Raw genomic sequence first — 16,129 nt, 5'->3', positions numbered from 1 at the left:
ATTTAGAGATACAATGCAGAACAGGACCCTCCAGTCCAACAAGCCGTGCTGCCCAGCAACCCAAGCCTAATCAAAGAACAACCTACAATGACCAATTAACCTACTAACTGGTCCATCTCTGGACTGTGGGAGGAAACAGGAGCACCTGGAGGAAACCCACACGCACATGGGAAGGAACTTCACAAACTTGCTTCCAGAGGACGCTGGAACTGAAAGCTGAACTCCGATACCCCGAGCTGTAATAGCGTCGCACGAACCACTACGTTATCATGGTGCCCCTCTTTAAACACCTCTGCTCTCCTGATCTCTCACACTTGTATGTGTCCTGTCCCCTCCCAAAGCCCCTCTCCCTTCCGACCCGTCCCCCTTCTCGACCTCCCATCTGGGGATCCTGTGGTGGGTGACTCATGCTGCCACCCCAAGGTCCTTGGCCCTATCGGCAAAGCAGGGCTGGGGGGGGGCGGGGGGAGGGTGTGATGGGACACTCCCCACTTTCCTGGGGAAAGTACGGCTGCAAAAACTCTCACACCGTCCAGGACAGAGCAGCCCACCCACCACCACTGAGCATCCCCTCCCTCCACAACAGTGGCCACAGAGTACACCGTCTACAGAATGCACTGTGGTTGCTCAGCTGGACTACTCTGAGAGCTCCTCGCCAACCTGCACCTTCTCCTATCTAAGCAAGATCAGGGAACGCCCCTGTCCACAGGTTCCTCTCCAGGGCACCTTTGCTTTGTGAGTATCACCAAGCCTTCGCACGACTCCGAATCCTGGAACAGACCTCAGCCACATGGACTGTGGCGGATCAAGGAGGCAGCTAATCATGCCCCTCCTCATCCCCCAGCACCTCCCCAAGGTAATCGGGGGTGGGCCATCAGTCTCTCTCGATTTGTCAGCCTGTCTCTGTCGGTACGTCTGTCTGACCTGTCTGTCTCACATGTATCTGCCAGTCTGTCCCTGAATGTCTGCCTATCTTTTGCCTGTCTGTATCTATCCATCTCAGTTCTCTACCATCTCAGTCTACCCCTGACCCTGAGGTGTGGGGGGGTGGAATGAGGGGATAGTGCCCAGGTGCCCAGTGCCCCAGCCACCATCCCCTGTCCGGAGATGGGTGTACTTACCGCAGGAAGCGGTTGAGATCTCCGTGCTTCATGTACTCAAAGACCATGAGGAGGGGCTCGCCCTGCGTGCACACCCCGTGGAAGGTGACGATGTGCTGGTGCTGCAGGAAGGTCAGTAGCTCGGCCTCTCGCTGGAAGTCTGTCCGTGCGCTCTCCGTCGCCTCCTTCAGAGCCTGCAGGCACAGGGCAGTCCGTCATCCCGGGCACTGGGATATGGTACAGGGCAGCCCAACACTCCGTTCACCAAACACCGTGACACGGCACACGCAGGCAAACAGTGAGAGTGAGGGCAAGACACAGTGAGAGAGAGAGTGCAAGACATGGTGAGAGAGGGGACAAGACATGGTGAGGGAGAGAGAGAGTGAGACACAGTGAGAGAGAGAGAGAGAGAGAGGGTGAGAGAGAGAGGACGAGACTTGGTGAGAGAGAGAGAGACAGTGAGAGAGAGGGTGAGGCGTGGTGAGGGAGAGAGAGAGAGAGAGAGAGAGAGAGAGAGAGAGAGAGAGAGAAAGAGAGAGAGAGAGAGCAGGTGAGACATGGTGATAGAGAGATGGGCCAAGACACAGCGAGAGAGAGGGTGAGACCTGGTGAGAGAGAGAGTGAGACACGACGACAGTGAGAGGGCAAGACACGGTGAGAGAGAGAAGGTGAGACATGGTGAGAGGGAGGGTGAGACACAGCGAGAGAGAGAGGGTGAGACACGGTGAGAGAGGGAGGGTGAGACACTGAGAGAGAGGATGAGACATGGCGAGAGAGAGAGGGCGAGACACAGCGAGAGAGAGCGAGACATGGTGAGAGAAGGAGGGTGAGACATGGCGAGAGGGATAGCGAGAAAGTGACAGGGAGAGAGAGAGAGGTGAGACATGCTGAGAGGGAGGGTGAGACACAGCAAGAGAGAGGGCGGGACACAGTGAGAGTGTCAGGGTGAGACATGGTGAGAGGGATGGCGAGAAGGTAACAGGGAGAGAGAGAAAGGGAGAGAGAGAGAGACGGCAAAATAGGGGAAGACTGAGACACTGTACGGGTGACATTAATAAATAAATACCAATAACTCCTCAATGATGTGAGTCTCCACCTCTACCACTGCCTTGGGCTGGGTATTCCAGATAACCCCCACTCCACCCCCCTCCCCGGGAGAGGACAATCCCTTGGACCCCTCTGACCTCCAACTGTTCAATCTAAACTCGTGCTGGCAGTTCACTCTGTGGGGAAGCATTTTCCACCATCCACACTATCAACACCCCTCGCTCTTTTTTTATTTAGAGATACAATGCAGAACAGGCCCCTCCAGTCCAATGAGCCTAATCAAAGAACAACCTACAACGACCAATTAACCTACTAACCAGTCCATCTCTGGACTGTGGGAGGAAACAGGAGCACCTGGAGGAAGCCCACACGCACACGGGAAGGAACTTCACAAACTTGCTTCCAGAGGACGCTGGAACTGAACTCTGAACTCCAACGCCCTGAGCCGTAATAGTGTCACATTAACCACTAGAGAGAGACGCACAGAGGCGAGAGAGACAGAGACAGAGAAATGTTGTGAGAGAGGGAGGGAGATTGATGGCGCAAGAGAGATACGGCAAAAGAGAGGGAGACTGAGACAGTGAAAGAGAGATGCAGAGAGATGGCAAGAGAAAGTGACAGAGAGAGACACACACACAGGGTGAAACAGAGAGAAACACACACACACAAAAGGAGAGAAGGAGAGACACACACAGATAGACAGAGAAACAGTGAGGGAGATAGAGAGATGGAGAGACACAGAGAGAAAGACACACACACACACACACACACACACACACACAGGGATAGAGACAGAGAGATAGTGAAAAAGAGCGAGAGAGATGCTGAGGGAGAATAAGAGAGACAGCGAGAGAGGTGGTGAGAGAGTCAGATAGACAGGAGGGCACAGACAGAGATAGTGACATTCAATACAGAGACAAAAACACACACACTCAAACGTACAGATATGCACAAAGTCACACACACACAGATACACACTTCTCCCTGACCCGTTTTCTTCACAATCTACAACTTGTCCATTCTCTACACATCTGTATTTGCTTCACCTTTCCTTCCCTGAGAACAACTTACTCCATTCCTCTGTCTCTCCCTCACTGTCCCCTCTCACCATCTATCTCCCTGCCTCATTCACTCACTCTCACTGCTTCACTCTTCCTCATACACGATCCTCTCTCACTCTCCTTTCCTCTCATACATCTTCCCTTCCCACCCTCAAATGCTCCCTCTGTCCCTCCCTCTCATTTTCCAAACCCCTGCCCCTTTCTCTCACCCTCTTTCCATGTTCACTCCCTCCCTCTCACCCACCCTTCCTGCCCTCTCCCAACCTCTCCTCTGAATGAGCTGATCCTTACCTTGACCGCCACCAGCATCGGTTCCTCCCCGTCCCTGTGTTTCTCCCACTCTGCCAGAAACACCTTGCCGAAGGCTCCTTCCCCAAGCTCCCACTTCAGACTGATGTCCCTCCGGATGATGTGGTGCACGGCTGGAACAGGAGAGGCGTCCCATCTGGTGTCAGGCCAACATACCCAGAGAATGTAACGAGAAATCCTGCCCGAACACTTACCGCTCCTCGCTGTGGCTCCCGCAGCATGGCGCTCCACCCCTCCTATGGCGCAGCACCCCCTCCTCGCGCCCATCCTTTCATTCAGCATTCTCCTCGCCACCCATCCCGCAACGTGGCGCTCCCTCCTCACAGTGCACCAATCCCTTCTGACCACCCATCCCACAGCGGCTGATCCTTTCTCACCACCCCTCCTACAACGCAGAGCACCCTCACTATCCCTCCCATGACATGGAGCTCCCTCACTACCTCTCCTGCAGTGCAGCACTCCCTCATTCGCTGCACCCACAGTGCGGAGATCCCTCTTTGTCCCCCCGGCAGCGTGGCGCTCCCTCACCAGGGTCGTGATCCTTCAGGAAGGAGCGGGACTCCCAGAAGTACTGTGGGTTCTGGATGGTATGGCCCTTTGCCTCCTGTTGGTCGTGGGGCAGTGGGCTGGCACTGATGCCCAAGTTCAGGAAGTGCAGCGAAACCCCGGCCTCCTCCTCTGCTCCCAGCATCTTTGCCTCCCCTGAGAAGGGACAATGGAAGGGAGTGAGGGAGGGTCTGAGCCCGTCTACTGACCCTTCCCTGGGGAACACCCACCTCCTCCACTCCCACCCTCCATCTTTCTCACTCACACACCCCCCTTGCCTCCCCCATTCTCCTTCCTCCCTCAAATGTTCTCTCCCCTAACTCCACTATTCTAATCCCCACCATATCTCCCTTCATCCATCCTCACTTTCTGTCACCTTTCTCAGCTCATCCTTCCCCTACATCTCCCTCACCTCCTACTTCCCCGTCACTCCCTTTCCCACACCACTCTACCTCTCCTAGTTCCTTCTGCATCCACTCCTCTTGCACCCCTCCCCTCCTCCTCCATTGCCTCCCTCCTCCTCTCCCTTCCCTCTCACATCTGCTCTCAGCCTCCCCCCCGCTCTTCCATTCGCTACCCTCCTACCATCCCTCCTTCCCTCCACCCCTTCCCTCCCACTCCCTCCCTCTCCATATGCACCCTTCCCTTTTCATCTGCATTCTCTCCTTGCTTGTTCCCCTCCCTCCCCCCGCAGGGTGGGGTCTCCGGCTGTGTGCTTACGGTTGTGATGCAGCTTGCTGTCGGCGCGGACTCGGTGAATCGCGGTCAGCACCAGCATCAGGAAGAGCGAGGCCAGGACAGCCAGTCCCACTGGCATCCACACCTGTGGGTAGGACATATAGATACAGAGGGTGAGGACTCTTCCACCCAATCCACCCCTCTCCCTCACTCCCTGAGGCTGGCAGGGGCAAGAGGTGGGACAACGGGCTGAATCCTCTCCTAACGTTAGGAGGTCACACGGCATGGAAACAGGCTGTCCAATGCCAACCACGGTGCCCATCTGAATGTTCCCACTTGCCAGTGTTTGGCTAAACCTTTCACACCCATGAATTTGTCTAAGAACCTCAAAGGTTAAAAATTGGTTTTATCACATCAGAATCAGAAACACAATCATTTTATTGCCAGTATGCGAAACATGCCAGAATTGATTGTGGTTCGGTGCCAAACATCATAAAACACAGAACATTATCACAACAGACAACACAATAGCAGCAACAATTTATAAGACAATAGAGCAAAAGGGTGTAAGAAATCAACAATTAGTGCAGAGGTCAATCATCAAACTTGAACATGTGAACATATGAACAGAATAAATAATTATCAACAGAACAAGGAGAACAGGAAAAGACTGTTTAATGGATGATGTGCAGAGACATTTTGGGAATTAGACTCAAGTGAGTTTTGTTGAGAAGCTGGATAGCTACAGGAAAGAAGCTTCGGTGATGCCGTGTAGTCCTGGTGGTGGTGGACTCGCAGCGTCTCCCTGATGGCAATTTTTTTTAGGTGACTGCTAGGCTGGTTGGAGTCAGCAGCCATGTTTTTTTTTAGCTCTTTTCTTCGCTCTGGCGATGAACAGGTTTTTTTTAACGTTGGTAGCTGACAGCCAATGAGTCTCTGTGCTGAGTGGACCACTCACTGAAACCTGGTCTTGGAGAGGGAAGAGGCGGCAGGGAACCTTACTGGTGATAGCGGGGTGGTCACAACACTCTCAATGATCGCTGAGTGAAAACTCATCAGCATGCGCCCTGAGATACAAAGTTTCCTCATGTGCAGTAGGAAGAATAATCTTAGCTGGGCTTTCCTAATGATGAGCGTAACGTGCTTGTCCCATTTCCATGTATTGGCAAGAGTAGTCCCCAGGAATTTGAATGGCATGACCACAGACACAGCCTGACCATTAATTTCCAAGGGGACGGGCAGGTAGGGAATTTCAGCAGAAGTGACCCCTCATTTCTATAGTCTTGATAGCATTAAGCTCCAAGTTGTCGCAAGCACACCATGCTGCAAAGCAGCCTACCTCTCTCTGATAGCAGGTCACATCATTATTAGAGGTGAGACCACTCACAACACGCTGGAGGAAATCAGCAAGTTGGGCAGCATCCGTGGAAAAGATCAGTCGACATTTCGGGCAGGAACCCTTCGTCAGATGCTGCCCGACCTGCTAAATTCCTCCAGCGTGTTGTGAGTGTTGCTTTGACCCCAGCATCTGCAGATTATTTTGTGTTTAGAGATGAGACCAACTAGTTGTGTCATCTACTTAAGGACTTTAATAGATTTGTCTGTGGAGGTACAGTCATTTGTATAAAGTGAGAACAAAAAAGTGAAAGAACCTGGGGAGATCTTGTGCTTATAGACATTGGACTGGGCAAGTAGGAGCCCAGCCTTACAAACTGCTTCCTTCCAACAGGAAGTTCATAATCCCCTGACTATAGGGTAAAGCTAGCTGGGTAAGCTTGCTGTGGAGCAACTACAGAACAATCGTGTTGAAGACAGAGATAAAATCCACAAATAAGATCCTCACATAGGTAAAAACATAGAAAACATACAGTGCAATACAGGCCCTTCGGCCCATAAAGCTGGGCCGAACATTTCCCTACTTTAGAACTACCTAGGCTTTACCCATAGCCCTCTGTTTTTCTAAGCTCCATGTAGCCATCCAGGAGTCTCTTAAAAGACCCTATCGTTTCCGCCTCCACCACCACCATCGGCAGCCCATTCCATGCACTCAACACTCTCTGCATAAAAAACTTACCCCTGACATCTCTGTACCTGCTTCCAAACACCTTAAAACTATGCCCTATCGTGCTAGCCATTTCAGCCCTGGGGAAAAGCCTCTGACTATCCACAAAATCAATGCCTCTCATTATCTTGTACACCTCTATCAGGTCACCTCTCATCCTCCATCACTCCAAGGAGAAAAGGCCGAGTTCACTCAACCTATTCTCATAAGGCATGTTCCCAATTCCAGGCAACATTCTTGAAAATCTCCTCTGCATACTTTCTATGGTTTCCACGTCCTTCCTGTACTGAGGCGACCAGAACTGAGCAAAATACTCCAAGTGGGGTCTGACCAGGGTCCTATATAGCTGCAACATTACCTCTTGGCTCTCAAACTCAATCCCACAGTCATAATCCCCTGACAGAGTCAACCTGCATAGCAGCTTTGAGTGTCCTATGGACTTGGACCGCAAGATCCCTCTGATCCTCCACACTGCCAAGAGTCTTACAATTAATGCTATATTCTGCCATCATATTTGACCTACCAAAATGAACCACTTCACACTTATCTGGATTGAACTCCATCTGCCACTTCTCAGCCCAGTTTTGCATCCTATCAATGTCCCATTGTAACCTCTGACAGCCCTCCACACTATCCACAACACCCCCAACCATTGTGTCATCAGCAAATTTACTAACCCATCCCTTCACTTCCTCATCCAGGTTATTTATAAAAATCACAAAGAGTAAGGGGGTCCCAGAACAGATCCCTGAGGCACACCACTGGTCACCGGCCTCCATGCAGAATATGACCCGTCTGCAACCACTCTTTGCCTTCTGTGGGCAAGCTAGTTCTGGATTCACAAAGCAATGTCCCCTTGGATCCCATGCCTCCTTCCTTTCTCAATAAACCTTGCATGGGGGACCTTATCAACTGCCTTGCTAAAATCCATATACACTACACCTACGGCTCTACCTTCATCAACGTGCTTAGTCACATCCTCAAAAAATTCAATCAGGCTTTTAAGGCACGACTTGCCTTTGACAAAGACATGCTGACTATTCCTGATCATATTATGCCTCTCCAAATGATCATAAATCCTGCCTCTCAGTATCTTCTCCATCAACTTACCAACCACTGAAGGAAGACTCACTGGCCTATAATTTCCTGGGCTATCTCTGCTCCCTTTCTTGAATAAAGGAACAACATCTACAACCCTCCAATCCTCCGGAACCTCTCCCATCCTCATTGATGATGCAGCGATCACTGTCAGAGGCTCAGCAATCTCCTCCCTCATTTCACACATTAGCCTGGGGTACATCCCGTCTGGTCCCATTGACTTATCCAACTTGATGCTTTCCAAAAGCTCCAGCACCTCCCCTTCCTTGATATTGACATGCTCAAGCTTTTCAGTCCACTGCAAGTCATCCCTACAATCGCCAAGACCCTTTTCCATAGTGAATACTGAAGCAAAGTATTCATTAAGTACCTCTGCTATTTCTTCCGGTTCCATACACACTTTTGCACTGTCACACTTGACTGGTCACATTCTCTAATGTCTTATCCTCTTGCTCTTCACATACTTGTAGAATGCCTTGGGGTTTCCCTGAATCCTGTCCGCCAAGGCCTTCTCATGGCCCTTTCTGGCTCTCCTAATTTCATTCTTAAGCTCCTTCCTGCTAGACTTATAATCTTCTAAATTCCTATCATTACCTAGTTTTTTTTTGAACCTTTTGTAAGCTCTTCTTTTCTTCTTGACTACATTTACAACAGGCTTTGTACACCACAGATCTTGTACCCTACCATCCTTTCCATGTCACATTGGAACCTGCCTACTCAGAATCCCATGCAAATATCCCCTGAACATTTGCCACATTTCTTCTGTACGTTTCCCTGAGAGCATCTGTTTCCAATTTATGCTTCCAAGTTTCTGCCTGATAGCCTCATATTTCCCCTTACTCCAATTAAATGTTTCCCTAAGTTGTCTGTTCCTATCCCTCCCCAATGCTATGGTAAAGGAGATAGAATTGTGACCACCATCTCCAAAATGCTCTCCCACTGAGAGACCTGACACCTGACCAGGTTCATTTCCCAATACCAGATCCTCTCCTCTTGTACGTTTATCTACACATTGTGTCAAGAAACCTTCCTGAACACACCTAACAAACTCTACCCCATCTAAACACCTCACTCTAGGGAGATGCCAATTAATATTTGGGAAATTAAAATCTCCCATCACAACAACCCTGTTATTATTACTCCTTTCCAGAATCTGTCTTCCTATCTGCTAATCAATGTTCTTGTTACTATTGGGTGGTCGATAAAAAACACCCAGTAGAGTTATAGACCCCTTCCTATTCCTAACTTCCACCCACAGAGACTCCGTAGACAACCCCTCCATGACTTCCTCCCTACAGCTGTGACACTATCTCTGATCAACAGTGCCACGCCCCACCCCTTTTGCCTCCCTCCCTATCCTTTCTGAAACATCTAAAGCCTGGCACTTGAAGTAGCCATTCCTGCCCATGAGCCATCCAAGTCTCTGTATGGCCACAACATCATAGCTCCAAATGTTGATCCACACTCTAAGCTCATCCACTTTATTCATAATACTTCTTGCATTAAAATAGACACATCTCAAACTATCGGTCTGAGCGCGTCCCTTCTCTATCACCTGCCTATCCTCCCTCTGACACCGTCTCCAAGCTTTCTCTATTTGTGAGCCAACCTCCCTTTCCTCTGTCACTTCATTTCAGTTCCCACCCCCCAGCAATTCTAGTTTAAACTCTCCCCAGTAGCCTTAGCAAACCTTCCCGCCAGGATATTGGTCCCCCTCAGATTCAAATGCAACCTGTCCTTTTTGTGTAGGTCACACCAGCCCCTGAAGATGTCCCAATGATCCAGAAATGTGAATCCCTGCCCTCACTCCAATCCTTCAGCCATGCATTTATCCTCCACCTCATTCTGTTCCTATACTCACTGCTACATGGAATAGGCAGTAATCCCGAGATGCCACTATGTACCACGACCTCTGGCTGTGACGCAATCAGAAACATCTTGGACCCTGGCACCTGGGAGGCAAACTACAATCTGCGTTTTTTTTTCCTGCATCCACAGAATCGCCTGTCTGACCCCCTAACCATCGAGCCCTCTATCACTGCTGCCATCCTCTTCCTTTCCCTGCCCTTCTGAGCCACAGGGCCAGACTCTGTGCCAGAGGCACGGCCTCTGTTGCTTCCCCGAGGCAGGCCGTCCCCCCCCCAACAGTACTTAAGCAGGAATACTTATTGTTAAGGGGGACAGCCACTGGGGTACTCTCTAGCACCTGCTTCCTGCCCTTCTCTCTCCTGACTGTTACCCACTTCTCTGCCTCCTGTGGTCCAGGGGTGACTACGTGCTTATAGCTCCTCTCTCTCACTCCTCCCTCTCCCTGACCAGACGAAGGTCATCCAGCTGCAGCTCCAGTTCCCTAACACAGTCTCTAAGGAGCTGCAGCTCAACACCTGGTGCAGATGTGGTTGCCTGGGAGGCCGTGAGTCTCCAGGACCTCCCACATCTGACACTGAGCACAGAAAACTGCTTCACACACATACTTTCTGTCTTTATTTTAAACAGATAACCTACCTGGCCTCGACTCCTTATTGCCTAAGTGCCGTTGAGCCAAAACCTACCGACTCTGTCTCCCACTACTCTGTCGCCCTTTGGGGAAGTCCAAATATTTAAGAATGTAATAAAGGCTCAAGTTAACTGTATCCTTAACTGAACAATTTGCTCCATAAGCAAACTACAGCAGGTCAAGAAGAGGATCAGTAATGGACTTAGGGTAGGCTAATATCAGACGTTCAAAGATTTTATAACTACTGAAGTCAGACCAACCGACCTATAATCATTACGTATATTGATCTTGTCTTTCTTGGGAACTGGAATGATTGTAGCAACTTTAAAGCAGTCTGGAACCCTGCATAATTGTGGAGAGGTGTTAAATATCTCAGTGAAGACTGGCTAGCTGATCCACACGGTGCTTCAGCATATCAGGTGAGACAGCATCAGAGTCTGCAGCTTTCTTAATGTTCTGTTTTCCAAATGGTTTGTGGAGGTCATCTGGCTTCACAGAAAGTATAGGGTGGGATGCAGGGACTGGGTTCAAAGTTGAAAGTAAATTTATTATCAAAATACATATATGTCACCATATACAACCCTGGCATTCATTTTCTTGTAGGTCTACTCAATAAATCTATAGAATAACAACCATAACAGAATCAATGAAAGACAGCCTAACTAGTGTATTCAACCAGAGGGTAGAAGACAACAAACTGAGCAAATACAGAAGAAGAAATGATAATAATGAATGAATAAGCAATAAATATCGAGAACATAAGATAAAGATTCCTTGTAAGTGAGTCCATTGGTTGTGGCAACATTTCAATGTAGGGGCAAGTGAAGTTGAGTGAAGTTACCTCCTTTGGTTCAAGAGCCTGATGGTTGAGGGGCAGTAGCTGTTCCTGAACCTGGTGGTGTGAGTCCTGAGGCTCCTGTACCTTCTTCCTGATGGCAGCAGTGATGAGCATGCCCTAGGTTGTGGGAGTCCTTGATGATGGATGATGCTTTCCTATGGAAGCATTTCATGTAGATGTGTTCAATGGTTGGGAGAGTTAGTGATGGTTTCTCCATGATTTAAAAGACAAGGTGAGCATGGAAGACATTGAGCTAATCTGAGAGGCGAAGCCTTGCTGTCACCTATGTCGTTTGATATAACCTTATAAGAGATGATAGTATTAAACCCCGCCACAACTGTCGAGCATCCTTCATTAATTCAAGTTTGGTCCAGAATTGTCACTTTGCCCATGAAATGGCTTTCCTGAGGTCACATCCCTACCTCTGGTAACTTTTTTGATCACCAGACTAGAATGGGCGATATTGGAGTGGCTGTGAAAGGGAGAGGGGAGGACTGATCATAAAGAAGATAGGGGCAGGAGGCCGGGTAGGGGCTCAGCATATCAGGATCAGAGGAAGTGAGAAGAGATAGATGTTGGTTGTCCTTATCAAACCAGCAATAAAACTGATTGAGCTGATTATCTGAGGTAGGGAAGCACCAACACAGCATGCTCACAAATTGCCAAACTAACCCATAAGTCTTTGGAATGTGGGAGGAAACTGGAACGTCCAGAGGAAACCCACATAGTGATGGGGAGAATGTACAAACTCCTTATAGAAGGCAGCAGGAATTGAACACCATTTTAAATGTTGTTATTGTGCTTGCCTCAACCACTTCCTCTGGCAGCTTGCTCTACATATTCACCTCCCTTTGGGTGAATACATTGCCCCTCCGGTTCCTGTTTCCCCTCTCACCCTAATGCCCTTTAGTTTTTTTTATTCACCAACCTGGGGAAAAAGCTGTGACCATTCACTCTGCCTATGCTCCCCATAATGTTCTACACCTCTGTAAGATCACTTCTCGGTCTCCTACGACGTCAGGGTGGTCCATGAATCCATGAACACTACCTCACCATTTTAGTCCTGATGAAGGGTCTCGGCCTGAAATGTCGACTGCACCTCTTCCTACAGATGCTGCTTGGCCTGCTGCGTTCACCAGCAACTTTGATGTGTGTTACCTCACCATTTAGTTCTCTTTGTGTACTACTTATCCATTTTTAATATATTCTGAGCTCATTTCTATGGATGTACAGTGGAGAGCATTCTGGCTGGTTGTATCACTGTATGGTTGGCGGGGGTCACTACACAGGTCTGGAAAAAGCTGCAGATAGTTGCAAACTCAGCCAGCTCCATCACGGGCACTGGCCTCTCCGCTATAGAAGGCATCTTCAAAAGGCCTCAAGAAGGTGGCATCCATCATGAATAACCCTCACCATTTCGGACATACTCTCTTCTCATTGCTACCATCAGGGAGAAGGTACAGGAGTCTGGACGCACACACTCAACCGTTTCAGGAACATCTTCTCCCCCTCCGCATCAGATTTCTGAAAGGCCCATGAACCCATGAACATCACCTCACTGCTCTGCTTTCTTTTTGCAAATGTATATTTTATATATTCTTATTGTAATGTATAGCAATTTTATACAACAGTGTACTGCTGCCACAACACAATAAATATCATGTCAGTGAAAATAAACCTGACATATGTTCTGTTTACTTATTTTGTAATTTATCATGATTTTATGTCTCTGACTGTACTGTTGCTGCAAAACAACAAATTTCACATCATATACATCAGTGAAAATGAAGCTAATTGGGTTTATTGTCAGTGACGTAGATGACTTTGAAACCTGATGGTCAGGAATGTGACAGAACACATCCCACTAGCCTGGAGGAGTGCAGTTCCAATAACTCCCATCTGATTAGTAGTCCACCCATTCCTGCTGAACACCCCCTCCCTCCACCACCGACAAACAGCGGCCGCAGTGTGCACCGTCTACACAAAGCACTCCAGTAACTCACCCAACCCTTCTCCAGCCCAGCGCCCCTTCCACTCAGACAGACCAACAGAGCACCACCAACTGCAGGCTCCCCTCCCCTCTCTGCAGTGAGGCCACGTGTTTGGGGGGAAGGGTAAGCAATGATCGAGGCCGCATGGCTGACTTAGAACTGGTGCGAACCAGGGAAACCCGACTGTTTAATGACATTGAGGTGCTCCCAGAGAACCCAGACCCCGAACAAGAATACTCACTCCGAGGGTAGGCTCCTCCTCCCGGGCCGTCACGTTCCTTGAGGTGGTGGTCTCCCTTGCTGCTGTACAGGGTAAAAGATACAGACATCATGTTACAGCTTCGGACTGGGGCAATAATGTCAGCGAATGGGGCAAAGCCACTTGACCTGCCCCCAGTCAAGCCCCAATGTCCAGGGTGTGACAAGCACTCACCCCTCCCTTGCTCACTACACTCCTTCACCCTCCCAACCCGTTCTCTCTCCTCTCTCCCTCCCCAACCTCCCTACTTCTCTGACATAGCCACCCTCATCTGTCCTCCTACCCCCTCCCTCTCATCTACCCTACCTCATTCTCTCACTCCCCCCTGCTACACTCCTCTCCTTCATCTTCTCCTCCCCTCTCCCTTTCCCTGCCCCTCCCTCCCACTCCCTGTCCAACCCCTTCTCCTTTCTTGCCTTCCCCTTCCCTCCTCTCACCTTTCCCTCCTCCCCTCATCTTTTCCTCCTTTCCCCCTTCCCACCACTCCATGCTTCCCTGGGGCTTGCTGCCACTTCCAACCTCCCCCCTCCCCAATTCCCTCCCCCCTCCCTGCTCCTCACCGGGGGTGGTGGGCTCGCTGAGGCAGATGTCGAGCGGCCCGTCCATGAAGTGTCCCTGGGCGGAAGCGTGGGCGCTGCCCAGGGGGTTCTCGATGATCAGCGTGTAGTTGCCATTGTTGCAGTGGGTGGGACTGGCCAGCTCCAGGCAGCCGTGCACCTCGTTGGGGGCCTCCTCGTAGATGGTGGTCCAGCTGATGAGGCTGTTGGGCAGCTCGAAGGGGCCGTGGAACCATCGGGTGCGGGGCCGGGGGTTGCCGCGCATCACAAACGGGAAGCACCAGTTGTGGTGGTTGACGGCGTCTGACAGGCTCAGGATCTCCGGCTTATCTGTGGGGGCAGGGTCAGAGGTCAGCACAGCTTCAGGGGTCAGAGACCAGCGCTGTCTCAGGGCTGTCAGAGGTTAACACAGTCCCAGGGCTGGAAGTCAGCACCTTACCAGAGAGTCAGGCGTTAGTGTGCTCCAAGGAAAGGTCAGAGGGCAGCATGGTCTGATGGGTCAGCACCATCCAAGGGGGGGTGGTGGTCATATGACTGTGAGGTCCAAGGGGGAATCAGTGGGGTACAAGCACACGAGGGGTCAGGGGTCAGTGCTGCCCAAGGGATAGATAGATAGCACCATTTGAGGGGGCTGACAGATTGACAGAAACCAAGGGATAGCAGAGAACAGCATGTTCTCAGGGGTTATAGGTCAATGTGGTGCAAGGTTCAAAGGTCGGTGCAGTCTGAGGGGTAAGGGGTCAGAAAAGCTTGAGGGCTATCAGATTTCAACGCATTCCGAGGGGCTCAAAGGTCTCTGTACTCCATCGGGGTCAAAGGTCAGGACAGTTGGAGGTGACCTTCATCGCCCTCAGGATAAGAGAGAAAGGGTGATAGAGAACAAGGCAGGAGACAGATGAGGGGAAATGGGGGAATGGAGGGAGGAACTGGAGTAGGGCAGAATGGGGAGATTGGAGAGACAGGAGGGATTGGGGCAGAGTTGGGGGAGGCATGGGGAAGGGATGGGGGAATGGAGGGGGTGGGCAGTGTTGGGGATTGGGGGCAGAGAGAATGGGGGAGGAGTGTTCCCTTACACAACACTGAGAGAGTGAGGGAGACCTCTGTGGCCCCCACCATGTTCTCTGCCCAGCAGCTGAGGGTGTTGCCATTCTCCTCGGGGTCGACGTTGATCAGGATAAGCGCTGCTTCCTGCGGCCGAGCAGCATCCACCTGGGGTCAGAGCAGGGGTACCTTGTTCAGTCAGGACCCCGGAAGGGGATGGAGCCTGTTCCTGCCACAGCAACTGCCCCGCCACGCCCAGATGTCTGTTCCCCATCAACACTCCCGCACACCAGTCCCCCCACCACAGAGCCTGGGTGCCCCAATCTTCACTCTGACACCACCAATGATCCTATCACAACACACCAATTCCCCAACCCAACAGCCCTGTTTAACACCCCAAAAGCCCAATGTAACACGGCAACTCAACACCCCAATTCCACCGCTACAACCTAAAATCACAACCCAACACCTCAACCTAACACATTAACACCCTAACCCAACACCCCGACATCCCTATGGAACACCCCAGCTCATTTGCAAACCAACCCAACACGTCAACACCCCAATCCAGTATGTCAACAACTGATATCAGTCCCCCTTCCCAACATCCAAACAACCATACCCAATATCTCAACCAACCAATGATACACCCCAAAACTGGCCCTAACCCAACCTCCAGAATGTGTGCCAAGTCAAAATTCTGCCCCCTAACAGCTAATGCAAAACGCCTCCACAACAATGACCCCACCACAACACCCAGTCCTCAAAATCTGAACCTCATTGTTCTCACCTGCAGGGAGTAGCGGGACCTGACCCTCTCCAGTAGCCAGTGGACAGAGGGAGGGGGCAGACCCGAGGCACGACACAGGAGGGTGAGGTTCTCTCCTTCCCTCACTGTCAGGTTCTCTGCGTTGATTACAGCCTCCGCCACATCTGCAGGGGAAAGGTCACCACCAGGATGGTGCCAGAGGTCAGTGGGGGAGGGAGAAGACCACTCAGCCAAACAGTACTATCACCATACACACCGCAGTCACCCCGCAATTAC

At 50.6% G+C, this 16,129-nt stretch overlaps 1 protein-coding gene across 1 annotated transcript in view; it reads right to left on the bottom strand.

Moving 5' to 3' along the window:
* LOC140207374 (high affinity nerve growth factor receptor-like) overlaps positions 1 to 16,129 on the bottom strand; it is a 39,581-nt gene that overhangs the window by 8,081 nt on the left and 15,371 nt on the right. The window contains exons 5-12 of the mRNA XM_072275919.1: positions 15,875 to 16,017; positions 15,124 to 15,252; positions 14,047 to 14,425; positions 13,469 to 13,530; positions 4,784 to 4,886; positions 4,073 to 4,219; positions 3,500 to 3,630; positions 1,122 to 1,294 (exon numbers count right to left, since the gene is read on the bottom strand). Coding sequence (XP_072132020.1) covers positions 1,122 to 1,294; positions 3,500 to 3,630; positions 4,073 to 4,219; positions 4,784 to 4,886; positions 13,469 to 13,530; positions 14,047 to 14,425; positions 15,124 to 15,252; positions 15,875 to 16,017 — 1,267 coding nt within the window. The remainder of the gene's footprint in view (positions 1 to 1,121; positions 1,295 to 3,499; positions 3,631 to 4,072; positions 4,220 to 4,783; positions 4,887 to 13,468; positions 13,531 to 14,046; positions 14,426 to 15,123; positions 15,253 to 15,874; positions 16,018 to 16,129) is intronic.

This window comes from Mobula birostris, chromosome 2 (genome assembly GCF_030028105.1).
Source record: "Mobula birostris isolate sMobBir1 chromosome 2, sMobBir1.hap1, whole genome shotgun sequence".
In the NCBI taxonomy this organism is placed as follows: Eukaryota; Metazoa; Chordata; class Chondrichthyes; order Myliobatiformes; family Myliobatidae; genus Mobula; species Mobula birostris.
Note: the sequence above shows the minus strand (reverse complement) of the source record. Positions and strands in the feature narration are given on the sequence as shown.